Here is a 19,041-nt window from a genome sequence, read left to right on the forward strand (position 1 = left end):
TAACATGCCCTAGATTATTTATAATTCAGTGACATCCAAACCCAGAAATTGTGGTGAAGTTTTAGTGCAACAAAGTAATTAAGTTTTTTAAACTTTTTAATTTTAAATTCAGGGGTACATGTGCAGGTTTGTTACATAGGTAAATGTGTGCCATGGGTTTTTATTATTATTATTTCATCACCTAGGTATTAAGCCAAATAACTAGTACCCATTAATTATTTTTCCTGACCCCCTACCTCCTTCCACCCTCCACCCTCCAATAGGCCCCAGTGTGTGTGGGCTCCCCTCTGTGTCCACATGTACTCATCATTTCGCTCCCACTTAAGTGTGAGAAAATGCGGTATTTGGTTTTCTGTTCCTGCATTAGTTTCCTGAGGATAATGGCTTCCAGCTCCGTCCATGTCCCTGCAAAGGACATGATCTCATTCTTTTTAATGGCCGCATAGTATTCCATGGTGTCTATGTACCATATTTTCCTTATCCAGTCTATCATTAATAGGGATTTAGGTTGATTCCATGTCTTTGCTACCATTAATAGTGCTGCAATGAACATACATACCTATATGTATGTCTTTATAGTAGAAGGATTTATATTTTGGGGGGTATATACCCCGTAGTAGGATTGCAGGGTAAAATGCTAGTTCTGTTTCTAGATTTTTGAGGAATCACCACACTGTCTTCCACAATATAAGTGTTCCTTTTTCTCTACAACCTTGTCAGCATCTGTTATTTTTTGCCTTTTTACTGGTAGCCATTCTGACTAGTGTGAGATGATATCTCATTGTGATTTTGATTTGTGTTTCTGTAAAGATCAGTGATTGAACTTTTTTTTTTTTTCATATGATTGTTGGCTGCATGTAGGTCTTCTTTTGAAAAGTGTCTGTTCATGTCCTTTACCCATTTTTAATAAGGTTGTTTTTGTTGTTGTAAACTTAAGTTCTTTAGAGATGCTGGATATTAGACCTTTATAAGATGCAAAGTATGCAAATGTTTCCTCACATTCTGTAGCTTGTCTGTTTACTCTGTTCTTTTTGCTTAGGATTGCCTTGGCTATTTGGGCTCTTTTTTGCTTTGTTCTTTTTGTTTGGGATTGTCTTGGCTATTCTGGCTCTTTTTTGGTTCCATATAAATTTTAAAATAGTCTTTTCTAGTTCTGTGAAGAGTGTCAATGGTAGTTTAATGGGACTAGCATTAAATCTATAAATTGCTTTGGGCAGTATGGCTATTTTAATAATATTGCTTCTTCCTATCCATGAGCATGAAATGTTTTTCCATTTGTTTGTGTCATCTCTGATATTTTTCAGCACTGTCTTGTAATTTTCATTGTAGAGATCTTTCACCTCCCTGGTTCAATGTATTCCTAGATATTTTATTCATTTGTTGCTACTGTGAATGGGATTTTATTCCTGGCTCAGCTCTCGGCTTGACTGTTGCTGGTATATAGGAATGCTACTGATTTTTGTATGTTGATTTTGTATCTTGAGACTACTGAAGTTGCTTATCAGCTTAAGAAGCTTTTGCGCTGAGAAAATGGGGTTTTCTAGATATAGGATCATGTCGCCTGCAAGCAAGGGTAATTTAACTTTCTCTCTTCCTTTATGGAAGCCTTTATTTCTTTATCTTTCCCGATTGCCCTGGTCTGGACTTTCAGTACTGTGTTGAATAGGAGTGGTGAGAGAGTGCCTCCTTGTCTTGAAGGAGGAACGCTTCTAGCTTTTGCCCATTGAGTATAATATTGGATGTGGGTTTGTTCTATGTGGCTCTTATTATTTTGAGGTATATTCCTTCAATATACAGTTTATTGAGAGTTTTAAACATGAACAGATGCTGAATTTCAATGAAAGCCTTTCTGCATCTATTGAGATACTCATGTGGTTTTGTCTTTCGTTTTGTTTATGCAATGAATCATATTTATTGATTTCTGTATGTTGAATGAACCCTGCATCCTAGGGATGAAGGCTACTCGATTGTGGTAAATAAGCTTTTTGATGTGCTGCCAGATGAGTTTGCCAGTATTTTTTTTTTTTGAGGATTTTTGCGTTTATATTCATTGAAGATATTGGCCTGAAGTTTTCTTTTTTTTTTGCTGTATCTCTGCCAGGTTTTGGTATCGGGATGATGCTGCCCTAGTAGAATGAGTTAGGGAGGAGTCCCTGCTTTTCAATTTTTTAACTATAGTTTCTGTAGGAATGGTACCAGCTATTCTTTGTACATCTGGTAGAATTCAGCTGTGAATTCATCTCATCCTAGGATTTTTTGGTTGGTAGGCTATTTATGACTGCTTCAGTTTCAGAACTCCTTATTGGCCTGTTCAGGGAATCAGTTTCAGGGTGTATATGTCTACAAATTTATGAATTTCTTCTAGATTTCCTAGTTCATATGCATAGAGGTATTTATAATATTCTGTGATGGTTGTTTGTATTTCTGTGGAGTCAGTGGTAATATCACCCTTATCATTTCTGATTGTTTATTTGAATCTTCTCTCTTTTCTTCTTTATTAGTCTAGCTAGCAACTACCTACTATATTAAGTTTTTTCAAAGTGCGATCTCCTGGATTTGTTGATGTTTTGAATGTTGTGTGTGTGTGTCTCTGTCTCCTTATCTGTAAACAGGGTAAGAACACTACTAACTCTCACAGCAGTACCTGAATAATCCTGGTTTTTATAAGTAGATGGATTTGTCTTTTAAATAAGTTGATGAATTGATTATGGTAGAAACATTTTTTAATTTCAAAAGAAAAAAATTATTTTGTTTTTCTTTTGTTCAGTGTTTGCTTTTGTAAAGAATTAATAGTTACACTATAATAACTTATACACAATAAAAATCAAGTTCTGCTCTCCTGCCCTCCTTCCCCATGTTGCCTCCGGTACACATGTTCAAGCTATGGTCCACAACATTATTTTCTGATAAATATGTTATAACAGTTAGATCTAAGTGTAGATACATTATATTGTACTTGTCCTTAGAAGAAAACAAATTTTAATATGCAAATATTTATTTATATAATACATAAATGGAAAAAACTATAGTAGGCATACAACCTAATTATGACTTGTAGATGATGATTTCTAGATACTCTCCTACTAGAAATGAATGTTAAAAGTCCTAAGAAGACTATTTTATTTATATATGTACTCGTGTTCACCTTATACCATATACTGTACATGGCTATTGACAATCTGGGAATTTAAAGGTGCAGCCCTCAAGAAGCTGTTAAATAACTAAAAACAGAAACAATTGGGCTCTATGGTTGGACAAGGAAAACACTCAGAAAATTTCCAATTTAAAATTTCCTATCAGTAGGAAAATATTAAAAAATAATTTTCTGGGCTGGACACGGTGGCTTACGCCTGTAATCCCAACCCTTTGGGAGGCCAAAGCGGGTGGATCACGAGGTCAGATCAAGACCATCCTGGCTAATGCAGTGAAACCCCATCTCTACTAAAAATACAAAAAAAAAGTAGCCAGGCGTGGTGGCAGGAGCCTGTAGCCCCAGCTATTCGGGAGGCTGAGGCAGGAGAATGGCGTGAACCCGGGAGGTGGAGTTTGCAGTGAGCCGAGATCGTGCCATTGAACTCCAGCCTGGGTGACAGAAAATCCATCTCAAATAATAATAATAATAATAATAATAATAATAATAATAATTTTCTGCATGTATGGATATGTTTATATATTGAATTTTTCATATATCTCATGTTTTCAATACAATTTAAGTCAAGACATTTGGTTGTGTTATTTTTCTGGTTAATAACCATTATGTCAAAGTATAAAAATATTTTGTTACATCATTTTTAAAAATCCATTTATTATTTCAACAGCTTGTACTGTTTTTTAAAAAATTTTATATTCTTCATAACTAAATTCCCTATTTCTAGTGTTAAATCCCCTACTTAAATTAAAACCTTTTTTGTTATTCAGAAACTCAATAATGTTTAAATTTAGCAAGTTCTCTTTAAGTTTTTAATGTTCTACATTATAAGCAGTAGCTTTGAACATAATATCTTTACATATAATATAACCTTGATGATAACATAAACTGTACTATAATTTAATATTTTTATATATTCTTGGAATCTATATTTTTATGACAAAGATTATGCTAAAATTATTACTTTACATTATAAAATGTTGACAGTTAATATATTACTGGGTCTGTGTTTGACTAAAATTGAAAAAATATTAAAATAGAAATAGCCAAATTCATCCAGCAATTAATTTTTAGAAAACTATTTCAAATAATTATTACTGTGATATGTGTTGCTGTTTTAGTAGAGTATGTTTAATAAATGTAAAATTAGAAACAAATGACACTGGAATTAATTATTTTTCAAGGAAGTTAGCATGGTGGTTTTTCAAAATTATCGACATTTAAAAGTTATTAAAAATAAACATTTTGTTGAGAGTTATCACACAGAAACCCTCAGAATACAATAATATCAATTCCATTGAAGTACAAAAATATATGCTGTAATTTTAGTTGTTAATGGGCTTCCCATTAGACATAATGAATAAACAACATTATGAGTTCTTAAATAATACTCCTAGTTTTCCTCATTGACCACAGTGACTATGGAATCACTTGCCATAACATGTAATTATTCAATTTAATACACTGGAGGTATTATAAATACATGTTGCTAATGAAATAACCTACAAACTGGCCGAAATTTCATTGAAATAAATAGCGAGTTAGTGAAGTTGACCAGAATTAATTGGGACTAGTGGTAGGGTCAAATAATGGGGTAAGATGTGTTGACATGTATTGGAGAGTTTAATGCTCATGACATGGGGGAGAAAAAGTCATGGTATGATTTTGAGAAGCAGAGTAGGAAGAGAATGGAAGGAAAATGAATTTGACAAGAGCATGTAGGATTGAAGATTTAAAAGACTGAATGCAGAGAGAAAAATAAACTGTAAAACCAATAAAAATAGATACATTAATAAATATGTGCAGAGGTTTGGGGAAAAAAACAAAGTGTTGCAGTTACATTTTCATGTAATTTTGCTTTCTAAAGTAATTTTGCCAGAAAAAAATTTACAAAATAAATATAATAAAGCCATTTATTTTTAAGTTACTGTGATATAAACCAAGATTTTTGTAAAACTCAGAGTTCACTTTAATTAGGTTCTGTATAGTATACTCTGTTATCAGCAAATTGAATTAGACATTTCACATCTTTTTATTTTTAATTTTTAAGAAATGGAAAAGTAATTGGATAAGCTTGTAAACCAAGTATCCACCAGATGCTGGGGCTGAAGATTCTTTGGGATGAGTGCTTACGTGTCAGACTGGAAGTAGTCAACAGATCCAAATTCCCTTCAGATTGAATCTTAGCTTCTTTTGTTAATTAGAGGATCAACATTAAAAGTATTTTTTTTTTTTTTTTTGGCTTAAGAAATGTCTCGAGAATCATCTTTTCCAAAATGTCCAATTTGACTTTAGGGTTTAAGTCTCACATTCAGGTTTCCAAACTTTGGGCAAGTTTTAAATTTTTCTTTAGTTTATAGTCATCTTGATTTATTTTTGTTTTGTTTAATTTGCATTAACAGCTAGATTTCTGAAATTGATCTTAGATTTCTTTTGTACTTGGGGACACTAGCAACATGCTTAACTTCTGGCTCTGGAATATTTGGTGATTCTTGGTAGTATTTCTGGAATGTCAATTTAATATCATAAAATGTAATAAGATGACTGGTATTCTTTCCTTACAGTATAAATTTTGGATATATTTTTATTTATTTATTTTTATTTTATTTTATTTTATTTCTTTTGAAATGGAGTCTCGCTCTGTCGTCCAGGCTGGAGTGCAGTGGTGCAATCTCAGCTCACTGCAAGCTCCACCTCCTGGATTCACGCCATTCTCCTGCCTCAGCCTCCCGAGTAGCTGGGACTACAGGTGCCCGCCACCATGCCCAGCTATTTTTTTGTTTTCTTTTTGTATTTTTAGTAGAGACGGGGTTTCACCGTGTTAGCTAGAATGGTCTCTGTCTCTTGACAGATCTGCCTGCCTCGGCCTCCCAAAGTGCTGGGATTACAGGCATGAGCCATCGCACCAGACCATATTTTATAGGATAAGTTAACTGTAGATAAATTTTGACACTAAGAAAACAGTGACACAGTAAGATTTTTTAGTAAGAGGGAGGTCATTGGAAAAATGTACTATTGCAATAGAAGAAAATTAATATCCATGTATTTTCTTTTCTCTGGGTCTTATTTTCCCATGTGAAAAAAAGCATTGTATAACTGATTGCTGAAGTATACTATAAGCCAAATATAAATATATAGAGATATATAGATAGTATTATATATAAGTATCTAATTATATATGGTATGATATATAAATATCACTATATTACCAAATTATACATAACTTTGGTATCTAACTTTAAAATTTAGGTTCAAAAAGAGAATATAGAAATATTTCTTTAATCTTATCTTTTTCCTCATTAATTATAAGATGTTTTAAACAGCACTAGAAAATGCCATATTTTTTTAAATTATTTCTGCTGATAAACAAAAATACTAAATCTAGCATGTTTGTTGGTTTCAAAGCTAACTATTTCTCTTTCATTTCTTGTTTGTTGCATTTGTTAGTCACTGAACTATAAAAAAAAGTGCTGAATATCGATGCTAGTTAATCCAGGAAGATTTCCATCTTCAAAATGTTAAAATATTTTCTGCACATTACTGTGGTTTTTAAAATGACTTCTGTAATCTCATATTCATTATCATATTCATGTATCTTGAGGGTCCTCTTTTTCTGCAGTTACAGAACCTTAGTGTAACACAGACAAAGTTCTTTACAATAAAAAAATTGTGTTTATATCTCCTCCAGCTTTTTAAATGCTTAAGACACTTACAGTTTTTTTTTTATTATGTCCAGTTTGACATACAGAAGTTGATGACAGAAGCAAACAAAGGTCCTCCTAACCAAGGAAAATATAACATCCATTGACTCACTTTATAACTCACAATTTCTACAGATAGAAAATACAATAGTCAATATATCGAGCTGTTACATAGCCAGAGATTTCATTCTTTCATCAGTCATCTGGATGTCCTGATACTTCTAATATCCAATCATAAGAAGTTGTTTTTTAATGATTTTTAAAGGTGTATACCATTGAAGAAACGGGGCTAAACATCCTGGTGTGGTCAGTGATTGGAAATAAAAGAACGGGATGGACATATGGCTATGTGCCTCTCTCCAGTAACAGTCCATTTAAGGTGGCATTTGAAGCTGATTTGGATGGCAATGAGGACATCTTTATTGCTCTTGATGACATCTCTTTCACCCCAGAGTGTGTGACTGGAGGTAAGTGATTCTTTCAGAAAATGGGAATAAGTATTTATTTTTAGTATCTAAATATACTAAATGTTTGGGGATTTCTGAGGAATTACATTTATTTCCAGGTCCAGTTCTAGTTACACATGGAAAAGAGTCATATATAGTAAGAAGTAAAGTTTATCTGCCCGTGAACTTTGCCATGAAATTTTCATGTCTTGTTGGCAACGAAATAACTTTGCACTAAAGTTGTTTTAGAAACCCTGAGGAAATTTTGTTCGGTGAATGTAGCTTTATTTTCTGCTTTCCTTATTCCCAAAGGTTCACAAGAACTGCACAAGGCAAAGGCCCCCGTGGCTACCTGTTATCTTCCAGACTGTTTTCTCCATCTGTATTGACCTTTCCCCTTCCCCAGGCCACGTTCCTTCTCCTAACCATTTCTACCGTACAAGCTAGAAGGCTCATTCTATTTCAAAAAGAAAAAAAAAGTTATATTCTAAACACCTTTTCTTAAAAAGTCACCCCTTTAAATGAAATCTGAATTTCTGCTATTTAAGACGTTCGCCCCTAAGTGGGGCTGTTTGTTCCCTTACTGAGTCTTCCATTTAAAATATTAAATAGTAGGGTCATTGTCTTTCTAGCTACTCAGTGCCTCTTTTAAAGTTTTTTTTTTTTTTCCCCTAACACTCCTACTCAAAGGTTTCTTTTCTTTTAAGGCCACACATCTGAATTTTTATTCTTCTCATAGTTTTTCTCTGGATTCTAAATCCTGGGCAATTTCAACTTCAGGTGAGACACCCTATCTAAAACATCAACTTCTTTGAGTCTAATAGGTAGTGCAAACCTGCTTCTGCAATAAGTCACTCTCATAGTTACATTCAGGGCCTGAGCATCCCCTTTGAAATCTTAAGGTTAAAAATCTCATATAATCACCACTTTCTCATCTTCATTACTCCTCCGAAGGCTGTTTTCTAGTAACATTAATAATAAGAAAAATATATTCTAGATCATCAAGGCCTCCTGGTTTTTGGGATTCCATAAACAGCCTCTTACTTTTTCTCCCAATAATTATAGATTTAATGATTAACACCTTATCCAAATCCATTCACATTCTGAATTTTGAATTCTGTTATGTCCTATTTCTTAAATTTTTCACACAAATTTGAATACTATGTGCCAGGCAATTTGCTAAGCATTTTGCACATATTAATACATTTATTTATCAGCACACTCCTGTAAATAGATTCTAGATACACATTCATATAATAATATGAATAGATCATTCAGCTGATATTCTGCCATAATGGCTTTATGGTAAATAAACTTATTTACAATAAATTATAATTTATTTACAATAAGTAAATCTATTATTGTAAATAGATTCTAGATCTATATTCATATAATAATATGAATAAATTATTCATCCCATATTCTGCCATAATGGCTTTAATCGTCTTTGCAGTTGAGGTCATATAACCTCTGAATTTTCCAAAACTGTTGCTAGTCATGCTGATTGGAACCACTAAATGTGCTGGTATCTTACCTTAGCTAGGCCTTTTAGGGCCCCAGACACATGAGTTTCTCATTTCCTGGCACCCATTTTCTCCAGCAATCCTCAAATCCTCCCATTTCTCCCAGGCACATTCTTCACTCTGCTGGTATTCTTGTGTCCTTTGAATAGAAGTAAAGCCATTTTGTGATAAATTCCTTTAATTTCCTCATTTTCACCCCCTAAATGGGCCTGCATCTGCCTCCAAACTCTTTTTTTCACCATTTATCTCAGGAAAAAAAAATTCTTCATCTTCCCAAGCATGAATATATATTTTTAGAACATTTGCTTTCTCAACTTCTCTAAGCCATTGCTCCATAAAAGTCTTCTGTAGCTCATGTCTTCAATACCTCTTCTTCCACTCATTCTTGGCTCTGTCTTTTATATATATATATATATTCCATAATATGTATATATATATATTCCATAATATGTATATATATTATAAAATGTATTATTATATATTATAATATATATTGCTAATTACATTATTATATTATTCATTAGTAACATATATATTAACATGCAGTTCATATATATAATTCTACATACATCATTATATAATTATATATATTATATATATACTGGAATATATATTTACATATATTTCTTATATATGTTATTCCATATGTATATAATGGAATAATACATATTTATATGTATTTTATGAATTTTGAGCTCCTCAAGAGCAAGAGAAGCTTGAGAGCTTATATTTCATCTCCAGATTCTAACATAGGGCCTAGGAAATGTAGCCTAAGAAATTGCTGTTTTTCTAAATAGCATAATGACAGTGAAAACTGGTTGTGTGAACAACAACCTAACATTCACCAAAGTATAAAGGTTCATCTTTCCCAGTATGTTATAGAACAGATTTTACTGTCAAGGACTATTTTTAAAAAAACAAAACACTGTGACCTTTGGCATTAAACCTTGAACTTTGTCATTTTGTGTAATAAAAGTACCTCTCCCTAGCCCCATTCTCTCCTCCAAAATCCAAAATCTTAAGGCATAGCTTCTGCAGCACGACTTCATTATTGATTCAGGCAGTTGCTTTTAGAAAATCATAAATTAAATCAGCACTCCTAAAACTGGGGTGTACAGATGCCCACAGCAATGTCCTAGGGAGTATGCAATACCACGAAATAAATCCGATGTAATTCATTGGGTTTATCTGAAAATTTTGGGAGAAAAGTTAAATAATTTATTATGTGACATTTGAAGTAAACACAAATCTACTATATAGTGGAATGTCAAAGAGAAAACAGAAAGCTTTAAAGGAATGTGGTCCTTTAGCGCTGTTACTAATGTCCTCTTCCCTGTGGTTTTTGGCACTATTGTGGAAAATTTTGAAAGGTGCCTAATAGATAATTTAGACACTGAACACCTGTGTCATATAATAGACAATATGCATAATATATTGGTGAATATGAAAGTTACAACCAATGCAAGATCTAAATAATACAAGAGTCTATTGTTAAGTGTAGAAAAATGATAAAAGTGTAAAACCAATTTTAATAAGATATCCATCAAAAAAGGTATCTATCTATAAATCCTGAAAGATATACAAAATATAATATCTGTCTCTGAAAAATAGAAATATGAATTATTTTTCTTTTCTTCATGGTATTTTTCTTCCATGTTTTAAAATGTCTGCTTAGAACTGTGTTGTTTGTAATTGGGAAAAAAATAATGATGTTGCTTTATCAAGTAAAAGTATAATGTCATGATACATATAATTAAGAACCACATATTTTGGATTAATTATTGTTTTAATCTTGCCCTAAATGAAGTTATTTATTGAGATTATTATAGGGCACTGTTGCATAGATGGATTTATTTCTATTACTTTGAGTCCTGTGTTTTTCCAATAGTTATTCCTGTTAATAATAACTCCTATCTGTGAAACTCTTTGAGAAATGTGAGAACAGATTATAATTAGCTCTTCTTACTTGCCAAGGTTAGGGAACGTCAGGCAGAATAAACATTACGGGTGAGCTGTTCTGCTAGTAGTTCAGGCATCTGATGTTTCACTGTTCAGGAGCAAATCTTTATCCTGTGTAAGAATGACTAATCTAGAATTAGTTTATCCTGTGTAAGAATGACTAATCTAGAATTAGTTTTGCCTTAGCGGTTTTTCTTCCAGTTGCCTTAACTTTCCAAATAACAGCCAACAAAGTTAGACAGAAGTTTTAGATGTTCAAGAAGGAAACAAAAATAGCAATTATATATATGCCTCAGAGACATTTGGCAAAAATTATCTTTTAAGTGTTAGTACTTAGCAAGGCAAACTTCATTTCCCAGAAATGCTGGATAAAGGAAGCATTCTTTTTCACATAACATTTAAAATAGGTCAAATTGAGACATTCCTCTTTAAAGTTTCTATTTTATAGGCTAAAAATCTCCAGAATAGGATGCAGTTTACCAGTGAAATATAGTTGTTAAAAAATGCAAGAATTCTTATAGTACAAGACCTACCACAATGAATGTTTACTGAATAAAGCAAGAAACAGAAATTAATTTTTTTTTTCAGTATCCATTTATGTGTTCATACTTCAGCCCTTAGGAAATGTGAAAAAGTCTATACCATTAAAACTACTAGCTTTGTTTGTCTTTCCTTAGTAAACACAGACAAGACACAAATGAACCAAGGCACCTGAATTAACAGATAACTTTCTTCGGATCTTATAACAAGACATCCAGATTTGTATGTTGAACATGCCAGCTTTCTGCTCAGGTCCAGATTAACATCCTACGATTGAAAACAGCAAACTCTCAACTTCATTTCAACCTCATATTAGGTGTTTTGTTGTTGTTTTTATCACCCCCACAAACTCCCATAATCGGAAGGAATATAGAACAACATTTGTCACCCCAAGTTACCTGCAGTTTTCTTTCCATGTAGAAGATTCCACTAAAAACAGCAGTCCTATCCCCCACCAACCTTTACCTTCTGCATTATTACTTCTTTGTCCTGCCTTAATTCCTTTACGTTTCCCAGGGCAACATTTTGTAAACGAGACAAACTTGACGAAATAGGAAATCTCCAGAAATTCTGAGTCAGCAGAAGAGTGTGTTTATTTTTATTGCATCTGTTTTCCTTAAGCCATGTGAGTTTCCAAGAGAGAAATGTGTTTTCTGTTTTACTTCTATCATTTGAAACAAGGAGGATCTCATCTGTCTCTGTGATGAAGAAACATTTTACAGCACTGTTAGGACATGGATACTTTTAAAACTAAATGTGAGGTTGTAAAAATATTTGAAATAACAATGGCTTGAAAATACTGTGCATATCTGCGCCGTTTTGTCAGGAGTTTAATAAGGTGGCAAATACCAACAGACACAACCCTATAGAGATTGCGCCATAGCTAGGAAGTGGATTATTTCCATATAGAAGTTGGCTGGTACACTGGGTAGAATAGTATCTTCTCAAAAATTCATGTTCTTTGCAAGACCTCAGAATATGACCTCATTTAGAAATATGGCCTTTGTGGATGTAATTAAGAAGTGAATTAGGGGCATTTTGGAGTAGGATAGACCCTAATCCAATATGACCAATGTCCTTAGAAGAAGAGGAGAAAACACACAGAGAATACCATGTGATGAAGGAGGCAGAGATTGGAGTAACTCATTTACAAGCCAGGAAATGTCCAGCATGGTCAGCCAAAAAGATACTAAGAGAAAGGAGTGGAGCAGCTTCTCCCCAGAGTCTGCAGAGAGAGCAGGACCCTAGCAACACCTTGAATTCAGACTTCTGGTCTCCACAACTATGGAAGCATCAATGTCTAGTGTTTTCAGCCATCTACCTTGTGTTACTTTGTTACTGTGACTAGGAAACTAATACAACTGGGAGCATTGAAGCCTACTTTATAGTCAAGAACTGGGGGCAAATCTTCATTATGCACTGCTTCCTGTTTGCTTTCTGTCTCTCTTGTTTGCTATCTGGGATGGGACCCCACTGAGCCATGAGCTCTAGATTCTGTACAGCGGGCAGACAACCTTGACCATGGGACATTTTCCTTCTGGATCCTGCCCCAGGTCAAGGTGGTTGGAAACCCTCCCTGGACCTGGAAGCCATTAAGGCTTGGCCTCGCATCACCATGGCCCTCTCCTAGGAGGGACTCAAGGCTGGCATGGCTCTGCATGGCAAGCATGGTGGATCAGGGCACCTGCCCAGCTCAGCCAGTCCCTGGTGCCCCTTCCTCTGAACCAGGTGGCGGCAGCAGCCCTGGGCAGAAGAGACAGCTAGGAAGTGGTCTCATGGAAGCCCAGTGGAGCAGAGAAATGAGAAACAAAGCACATTTCATCCAACTTTAGGCAGGAAAAGCAGAGATTCGCCCCCTGCCTCATTTTCTTTCTCTTCCCAGAATAATCATTAAACTTCTCCCGTGCTCAGCCACCCCGTTCCCCCACAAAAAGAAAAAAAATCTTCATTATGCTAACTTACTACTCAATGGACCTGATTTTTCTCATCCATGAAATGATTATTGTCAGGATTTAGTAATATGCCTTTCCTAAGAGTTGCATTAATCACTTCACGCAAATGAGGAATCATTTTGAAAAACCTACGAATCATTCTTAAGTGACCTAATATATCACTTAATATTCCCCATTGAAACATGCTGCATCTGAAACTCCCTTAGATAAAGGCAGTAAATAACAAGAGGTGCTATGATATGGTCAAACGCTGAGAAAACTCCAGTTTGGGAGATTAACATTATGGGCACTCTCTCCCCTTCCCCCAGTGACTAGGTTTTGTTGTTACTGAATTGAAAGAAAATAGACCTTCAGAGAGTGAATGGAGATTCTAAAGAAAAGAAATGTCATCATAGGGCATCCTTTTTGTCTTGACTTGATAAATATTAGTTAATGGCAAATAGCAAGGTGCCAAACAAAATAAAGAATAAAATTCATAATAAAGTTAAGGGGAGTAGTTCAAATTCTGTTTCACTGCTGAAAAAATAAGAGCTCTCACTTCATTAATGAATAGAGACTCCCATTCTTCTTTCGTATCTCTAGGCTGGACTAGCAAGTCCAAGTTAGAATTTTCAGGTGTAATCTCTTAAGCACAAATTATTTAAAGGCAGAGATCTTTGTCAGTTGTGTTCAATGGTGTATTCTATATGCCTGGATGAGTTCCTGTTATGTAGTAAGCACTCAATGAGTATGTTGTATGACTAGAGAAATATGTTGAATGAAGAGATAATTAAGTAAAAGTCACCATTAGTTGAATTTATGTGGCACCTCTCTCTTCATACTCACCAATGACCTCAGCCTGCAAAGTTGTCTCAATTTTGTGTTTGGGGAAAAGAGAGATCAAGAACAAGAGAGAGAGAGAGAGAGAGAATGAATTTTGTGAATAGTCCAGCAGGCTCTGTGTGGTTGTATTGAGTGGTGGAAAGAAGACTGCTGGAATAAAATTATGGAGAGCTTGGTCTAAACCATGGTTGAACCACTAGATACTTGTACAATTTTGGACAAATCATTTAAACTCTCTATACCATGTTATGTCATCGGGGAAATGAAATAGATGATTGCTTAAATCCCATCCAACTCTGCCATTTTGTGATTATATGAGACTAGATTTGGAGGAGAGGATTAGTGAAACAGAAAGAAGGCACAGAGCATGACATGGGAGAGTAGAGAATTCAGAGAGAATGAGGAGGGAATTAAAGGAGATCTGGGAGTTAGAGGAGCGAGGTAAAAGTAGAAATGTCGTTGCAGTTAGATGCAGAAGACTTCTCACTACTGGATGTGTCTTTGAATTTAAGTTTGCCATTCATACAGTCAATGCTAGTTGACAATCAATGTGCTGCCCTCAAGTTGGATTGGAAAGACAGGTAGGAATGTAGCAATGTCTACAGCTCCCGAGGAGTTTACAATCTAAGAAAATACTGTTATAATGATGCATATCTGAAAGTTTAAAGTACAGTTTGCCCTTGAACTACATGGATTCGAATTGCCCAGGTTCACTTATTTGTGGAGTTTTTTTCAACCAAATGCAGATGGAAAATGCAATATTCGTGGGATGCAAAACCCACATATACAGAGGGCAACTATTGGTATAAGCAAGACCCAGCAGGGCTAACCAAAGCCCCAGTTTGTAGCATTTGCCTATTTGGTGTAAATACTCCCAGCATGGTTGATTTCAGGCTGCTCATGTGACATTCCTGAAGGTGATATTAGGAATAGATACTCAGCATCATCTGGTGAACCAGTACAAGCAGCATGCTACAGGATGCTAGTAGTGTCAGAGGAGTGAGCCCCAGATTCAACAGCGCCACTTCCCTCCCAGCTAGACACTGGGAATGAAAGCAAAGGCCATGGTTCATGGCAAAAAAATATAAATAAATAAATAAATAAATAAATAAATAAATAAAGTAGCCCATTTACTCAGCATTATTAATAGATATTATTGCCAATGAGCAATAATGTTTTCATAATAAGGATATTTGTACCTTTTGTTTCAGTTGATAAAGAAGGCCTCAGAAGTCTCTTGGTTATGAATGATAAGGAAATGCCATTAGTGTCTTCAGTGCCTGTGCATACCTTTGTAAATATCCACTTTGAAACCAGTTACTATCCACTGCTCCATATCCTTACTCTCAATACAGCTCAGTCAGTAAGTTCTATAAATGTTGCCATCTTTTCTTCTCCCAGTTTCTTTTTACTGCCCAAGTTCTCATTTGAGACCTTCTGATTATTCATCAGACTCTCTGTAACGACCACATAACTGATGTATCTAATTTATTCACACATATACAACTCCCAAATTAGTCCTCTAGTACCAATTATGTTGTCAGTTCCAGAAAGGTAGACCACTCCCCTATCTTACCACAATAGAGAAAATAATATGTTATTGCAAGCAACAGAATTGTGCTTGGGCTAACTTAAGCAGAAAGTGAGTTTACTGAAAGGATATTGGATTGCTCCAAAATTCAGAAGTAAGGTTAAAAATCCAAACCAGGGACATGAGCAGGAAGTAAGTGAGACAACGTTTGAGGGTAAGATTGGCTAATGCCACTGCCTTTAAGTAATTGCTTGAAGAATTGTACCCCTCTGCCATCACTATGAATAATCTTAAATACTCCCTATGTCATTCCTCCAAAATTGAAAGTGCTGGTTGGAGCATACCATTTCCAATCCCAAGTCATACTTCCACACTTCAAAGTCACATTAAGTTACTCTATCATCTTTAATTTGCACAACATGCCTCTCTGGATGATAGCCATTCTTATTCTCATTTTATCAGAGTTAAGCTTGAAAATTCTGCAACATTTGTGCCAAATTATAACATTAACCAGCAACAATAAACCCTCTATGTATACTTTCATGTTGTATAATAGAACACAAATAGAAGGGAAATTAATCAAAATACATAAATTCATGCAATTTGTAAAGAGGAGAAGAATGCTTAGTGGTTAATTGCCTACTAAATAAGTTTCTTATTCTTTAGTACACCTACTGACTTATCTGTCTCTGTCTATAAAATGATCCCTTTAAACAGGATCCTTTGTCTTTCTCAAGTCATTACCCATATCCCCTCATCTCCATGATTTTAGTCCTACCACTTCTCTGGCTGAGAAAGCACAACCCTTTATCTCCTCTTGTGTAAATCCTCCTCCAATTTCGGGGCAGAACAAAAGCTGCTTTCTTCATGAACTTATCCTTAATCCTCCCCACAGGAACCCATGCTCTGAGATTGTCTTAGCTTTAACTTTGCAGTTCTTCTATAGTATATCTTACAAGATACTGTTGATATCTGTAGCTTGTTCTCCGTCATTTTTAGTTTCTCCACATTGAAAAATCCACATTGTCTTTTTTTTTATAGATATATGGTGATAGGGTTATGGATAACTTTCTCCTCATCTTTAGATTTTTTTTCTCTTTTATTTATTTATTTATTTTTTATTATACTTAAAGTTCTAGGGTACATGTACACAACATGCAAGTTTGTTACATATATATACATGTGCCATGTTGGTGTGCTGCACCCATTAACTTGTCATTTACATTAGGTATATCTCCTAATGCTATCCCTCCTCACTACCCCATCCCCACAGTAGGACCTGGTATGTGAGTTTGATTTAGCAAGAATGAGTGATCGTTAACTTCAAAATGGATTGAGAAAATGTAAAATAAATTTCAAGTCGGTATATAACATAGAGTAGGTATCTATTGTATATAATATAGCAATTGTAGATGAATTATTTAAAACTTTGTTTTAATATGAGTGTCATTTTTATGATTTTGGTTCAGTTAGTGATTCATAGGCCTTGTTTTAAAATGAATAGTGATAAATGTATAAAAGCCGAAAGGAAATGATTACCAGGCAATCCTGATTCACTTATTGGATTATAGAATATTATTAGATTTTAAATCTATTATTGTGGGTCATGAAGTCCTTACTGTTTGTCAGAAGATGGGTTAATTCCTTTTTGCTCCTGGAAGGGATATTAGATTTGAAGGCAAAAACACTAGAGCCAGAAAATGGCATTAAATGCTAATACCAGGCAGGCTTAAGGGAGCAAAACCTGGATTCCCTGCTTGACAGCTTTTAGAGGAGTCTGCCTGTTATGCTAGGAGGTGGTTCTTACTTGGTTGCCTGCTGCTCATCAGGCTGGAAGGAATTTTGTTGAATTAGGGGGAAGAACTCTAAATGACAACCATGGAAAAATCACGCTCAGTGTGAATCATATTCCATTAGCTTGAATTTCACAAGTGTCTCATCCAGAACTCAAAGATGAAACACAAACCACTGTCCCAACACTCTGTCTTAAAGATGAAGGCTTTTATGTGAACGATGATATTGGTCACATAAATACATATGCATTAATATATATGCAGCATAACATATATATAAAATAAAACATAGCATGGTAACTTAGTCATTTCACAACCATATGGAAACAATCATCAATTCCTAAATTCCTGGTCACTTTTGGAAATTATAACCTTTGCTGACTCTTATTTTCACTCAGAAAAGCTCAGCATCCAAATGTTTTACCAGGCCAAGCATGTCAGAGAGATTCTGTGGGCTTTTCACAGCCAGGGTCAATCTGGCCCTGTTTTGTTCTCTTGGGCTAAGAGAGTCTACTTTTATTAGGATTTTTCTGATTCCTTGGAACACATATGTTGTTTGCTGGAAAACATCCAGACTTTATAAAAAAAAGTTAATTTGTTGTCTAAGAAATAGGAGAATGCAATGTTGTTTTACTTAATAGTCTAAGTTTTAAGAAAAAAAAATTTTTTTTTTTCAGATAGAAAAAGAAGAGACTTTCCCAGAATGGCCTTTTTTTTATTTTTATTTTTATTTTTTTTTTTGCAATAGCATCTTATTGATGTGTAAGACTATTTTACCCAGAAAGAACCAGTTGCTATTTGTAGAAATAGCTGAAAATGGGGGCCTGGGTGGGATTGATGGTTCAACAAAGAGTGATTGTGCATACACATATGAGTCTTCATTTTTCACCATTGTAAATTTGCTCAAAATAGAAAACATGGGATTAGAGAAATAACCCAGTTCCGGGTGCAGTGGCTCATGCCTGTCATCCCAGCACTTAGGAAGCCTGAGGCAGGTGGAACACCTGAGGTCAGGTGTTCGAGCCCACCCTGGCTGACATGGTGAAGCCCTGTCTCTATTAAAAATATAAAAATTAACTTAATGTGGAGGCACATGCCTGTAATCTCAGCTACTTGGGAAGCTGAGGCAAAAGAATCGCTTGAACCCGAGAGATGGAGGTTACAGTGAGCTGAGATCATGTCACGGCACTCCATCTGGGGGGACAGAAAAAGAAAACAAAAAAGAGGTGACAAGCTCATGTCTGGGTGTTTTGTTTTGTTTTGTTTTGTTTTGTTTTGTTTTCACAGAATACACGATTGACCGATTTAAAGACCAGTCCAAGAACCAAAATATCTAAACCTTGTGTTTTGTCCTTCCTTCTTCTTCTGATGGTGTTGTAACTCATGTTATGCATGCTGGTGAGATGTGCACCCTGTGGGTTTCCATATACATCTTTTAGCTTACATCTTCATACTTGAGTCAGCCTGTTCTGACCAACAATCTCAGGGAACGCGTGTTATATAATGGGACAAGATAACCCAACAGAATTTAATCTAATAACATTTAGTTGTTTCTATTAGGAAGGCAGAAATTAGTCTCAACCTCTGTGTTTTATAAAATAATGATGTAGTCATATGTAGTGCTTT

General features: G+C 34.8%; 1 protein-coding gene and 1 long non-coding RNA gene across 6 annotated transcripts in view; one reads left to right on the forward strand and one right to left on the reverse strand.

The window, feature by feature from the left end:
• Positions 1-11,863, reverse strand: part of LOC114669902 (uncharacterized) — a 55,490-nt gene extending 43,627 nt beyond the window's left edge. The window contains exons 1-3 of the long non-coding RNA XR_003719186.2: positions 11,716-11,863; positions 11,489-11,584; positions 8,830-8,957 (exon numbers count right to left, since the gene is read on the reverse strand). This is a non-coding gene — a long non-coding RNA (uncharacterized LOC114669902). The remainder of the gene's footprint in view (positions 1-8,829; positions 8,958-11,488; positions 11,585-11,715) is intronic.
• MALRD1 (MAM and LDL receptor class A domain containing 1) overlaps positions 1-19,041 on the forward strand; it is a 732,448-nt gene that overhangs the window by 517,795 nt on the left and 195,612 nt on the right. For all 5 annotated transcript variants that reach the window (XM_028826041.2, XM_077945484.1, XM_077945481.1 and 2 more), the window contains one exon: positions 7,115-7,316. In XM_028826041.2, the coding sequence (XP_028681874.2) occupies positions 7,115-7,316 (202 nt within the window). The remainder of the gene's footprint in view (positions 1-7,114; positions 7,317-19,041) is intronic.

This window comes from Macaca mulatta, chromosome 9 (assembly GCF_049350105.2).
Source record: "Macaca mulatta isolate MMU2019108-1 chromosome 9, T2T-MMU8v2.0, whole genome shotgun sequence".
NCBI lineage: Eukaryota > Metazoa > Chordata > Mammalia > Primates > Cercopithecidae > Macaca > Macaca mulatta.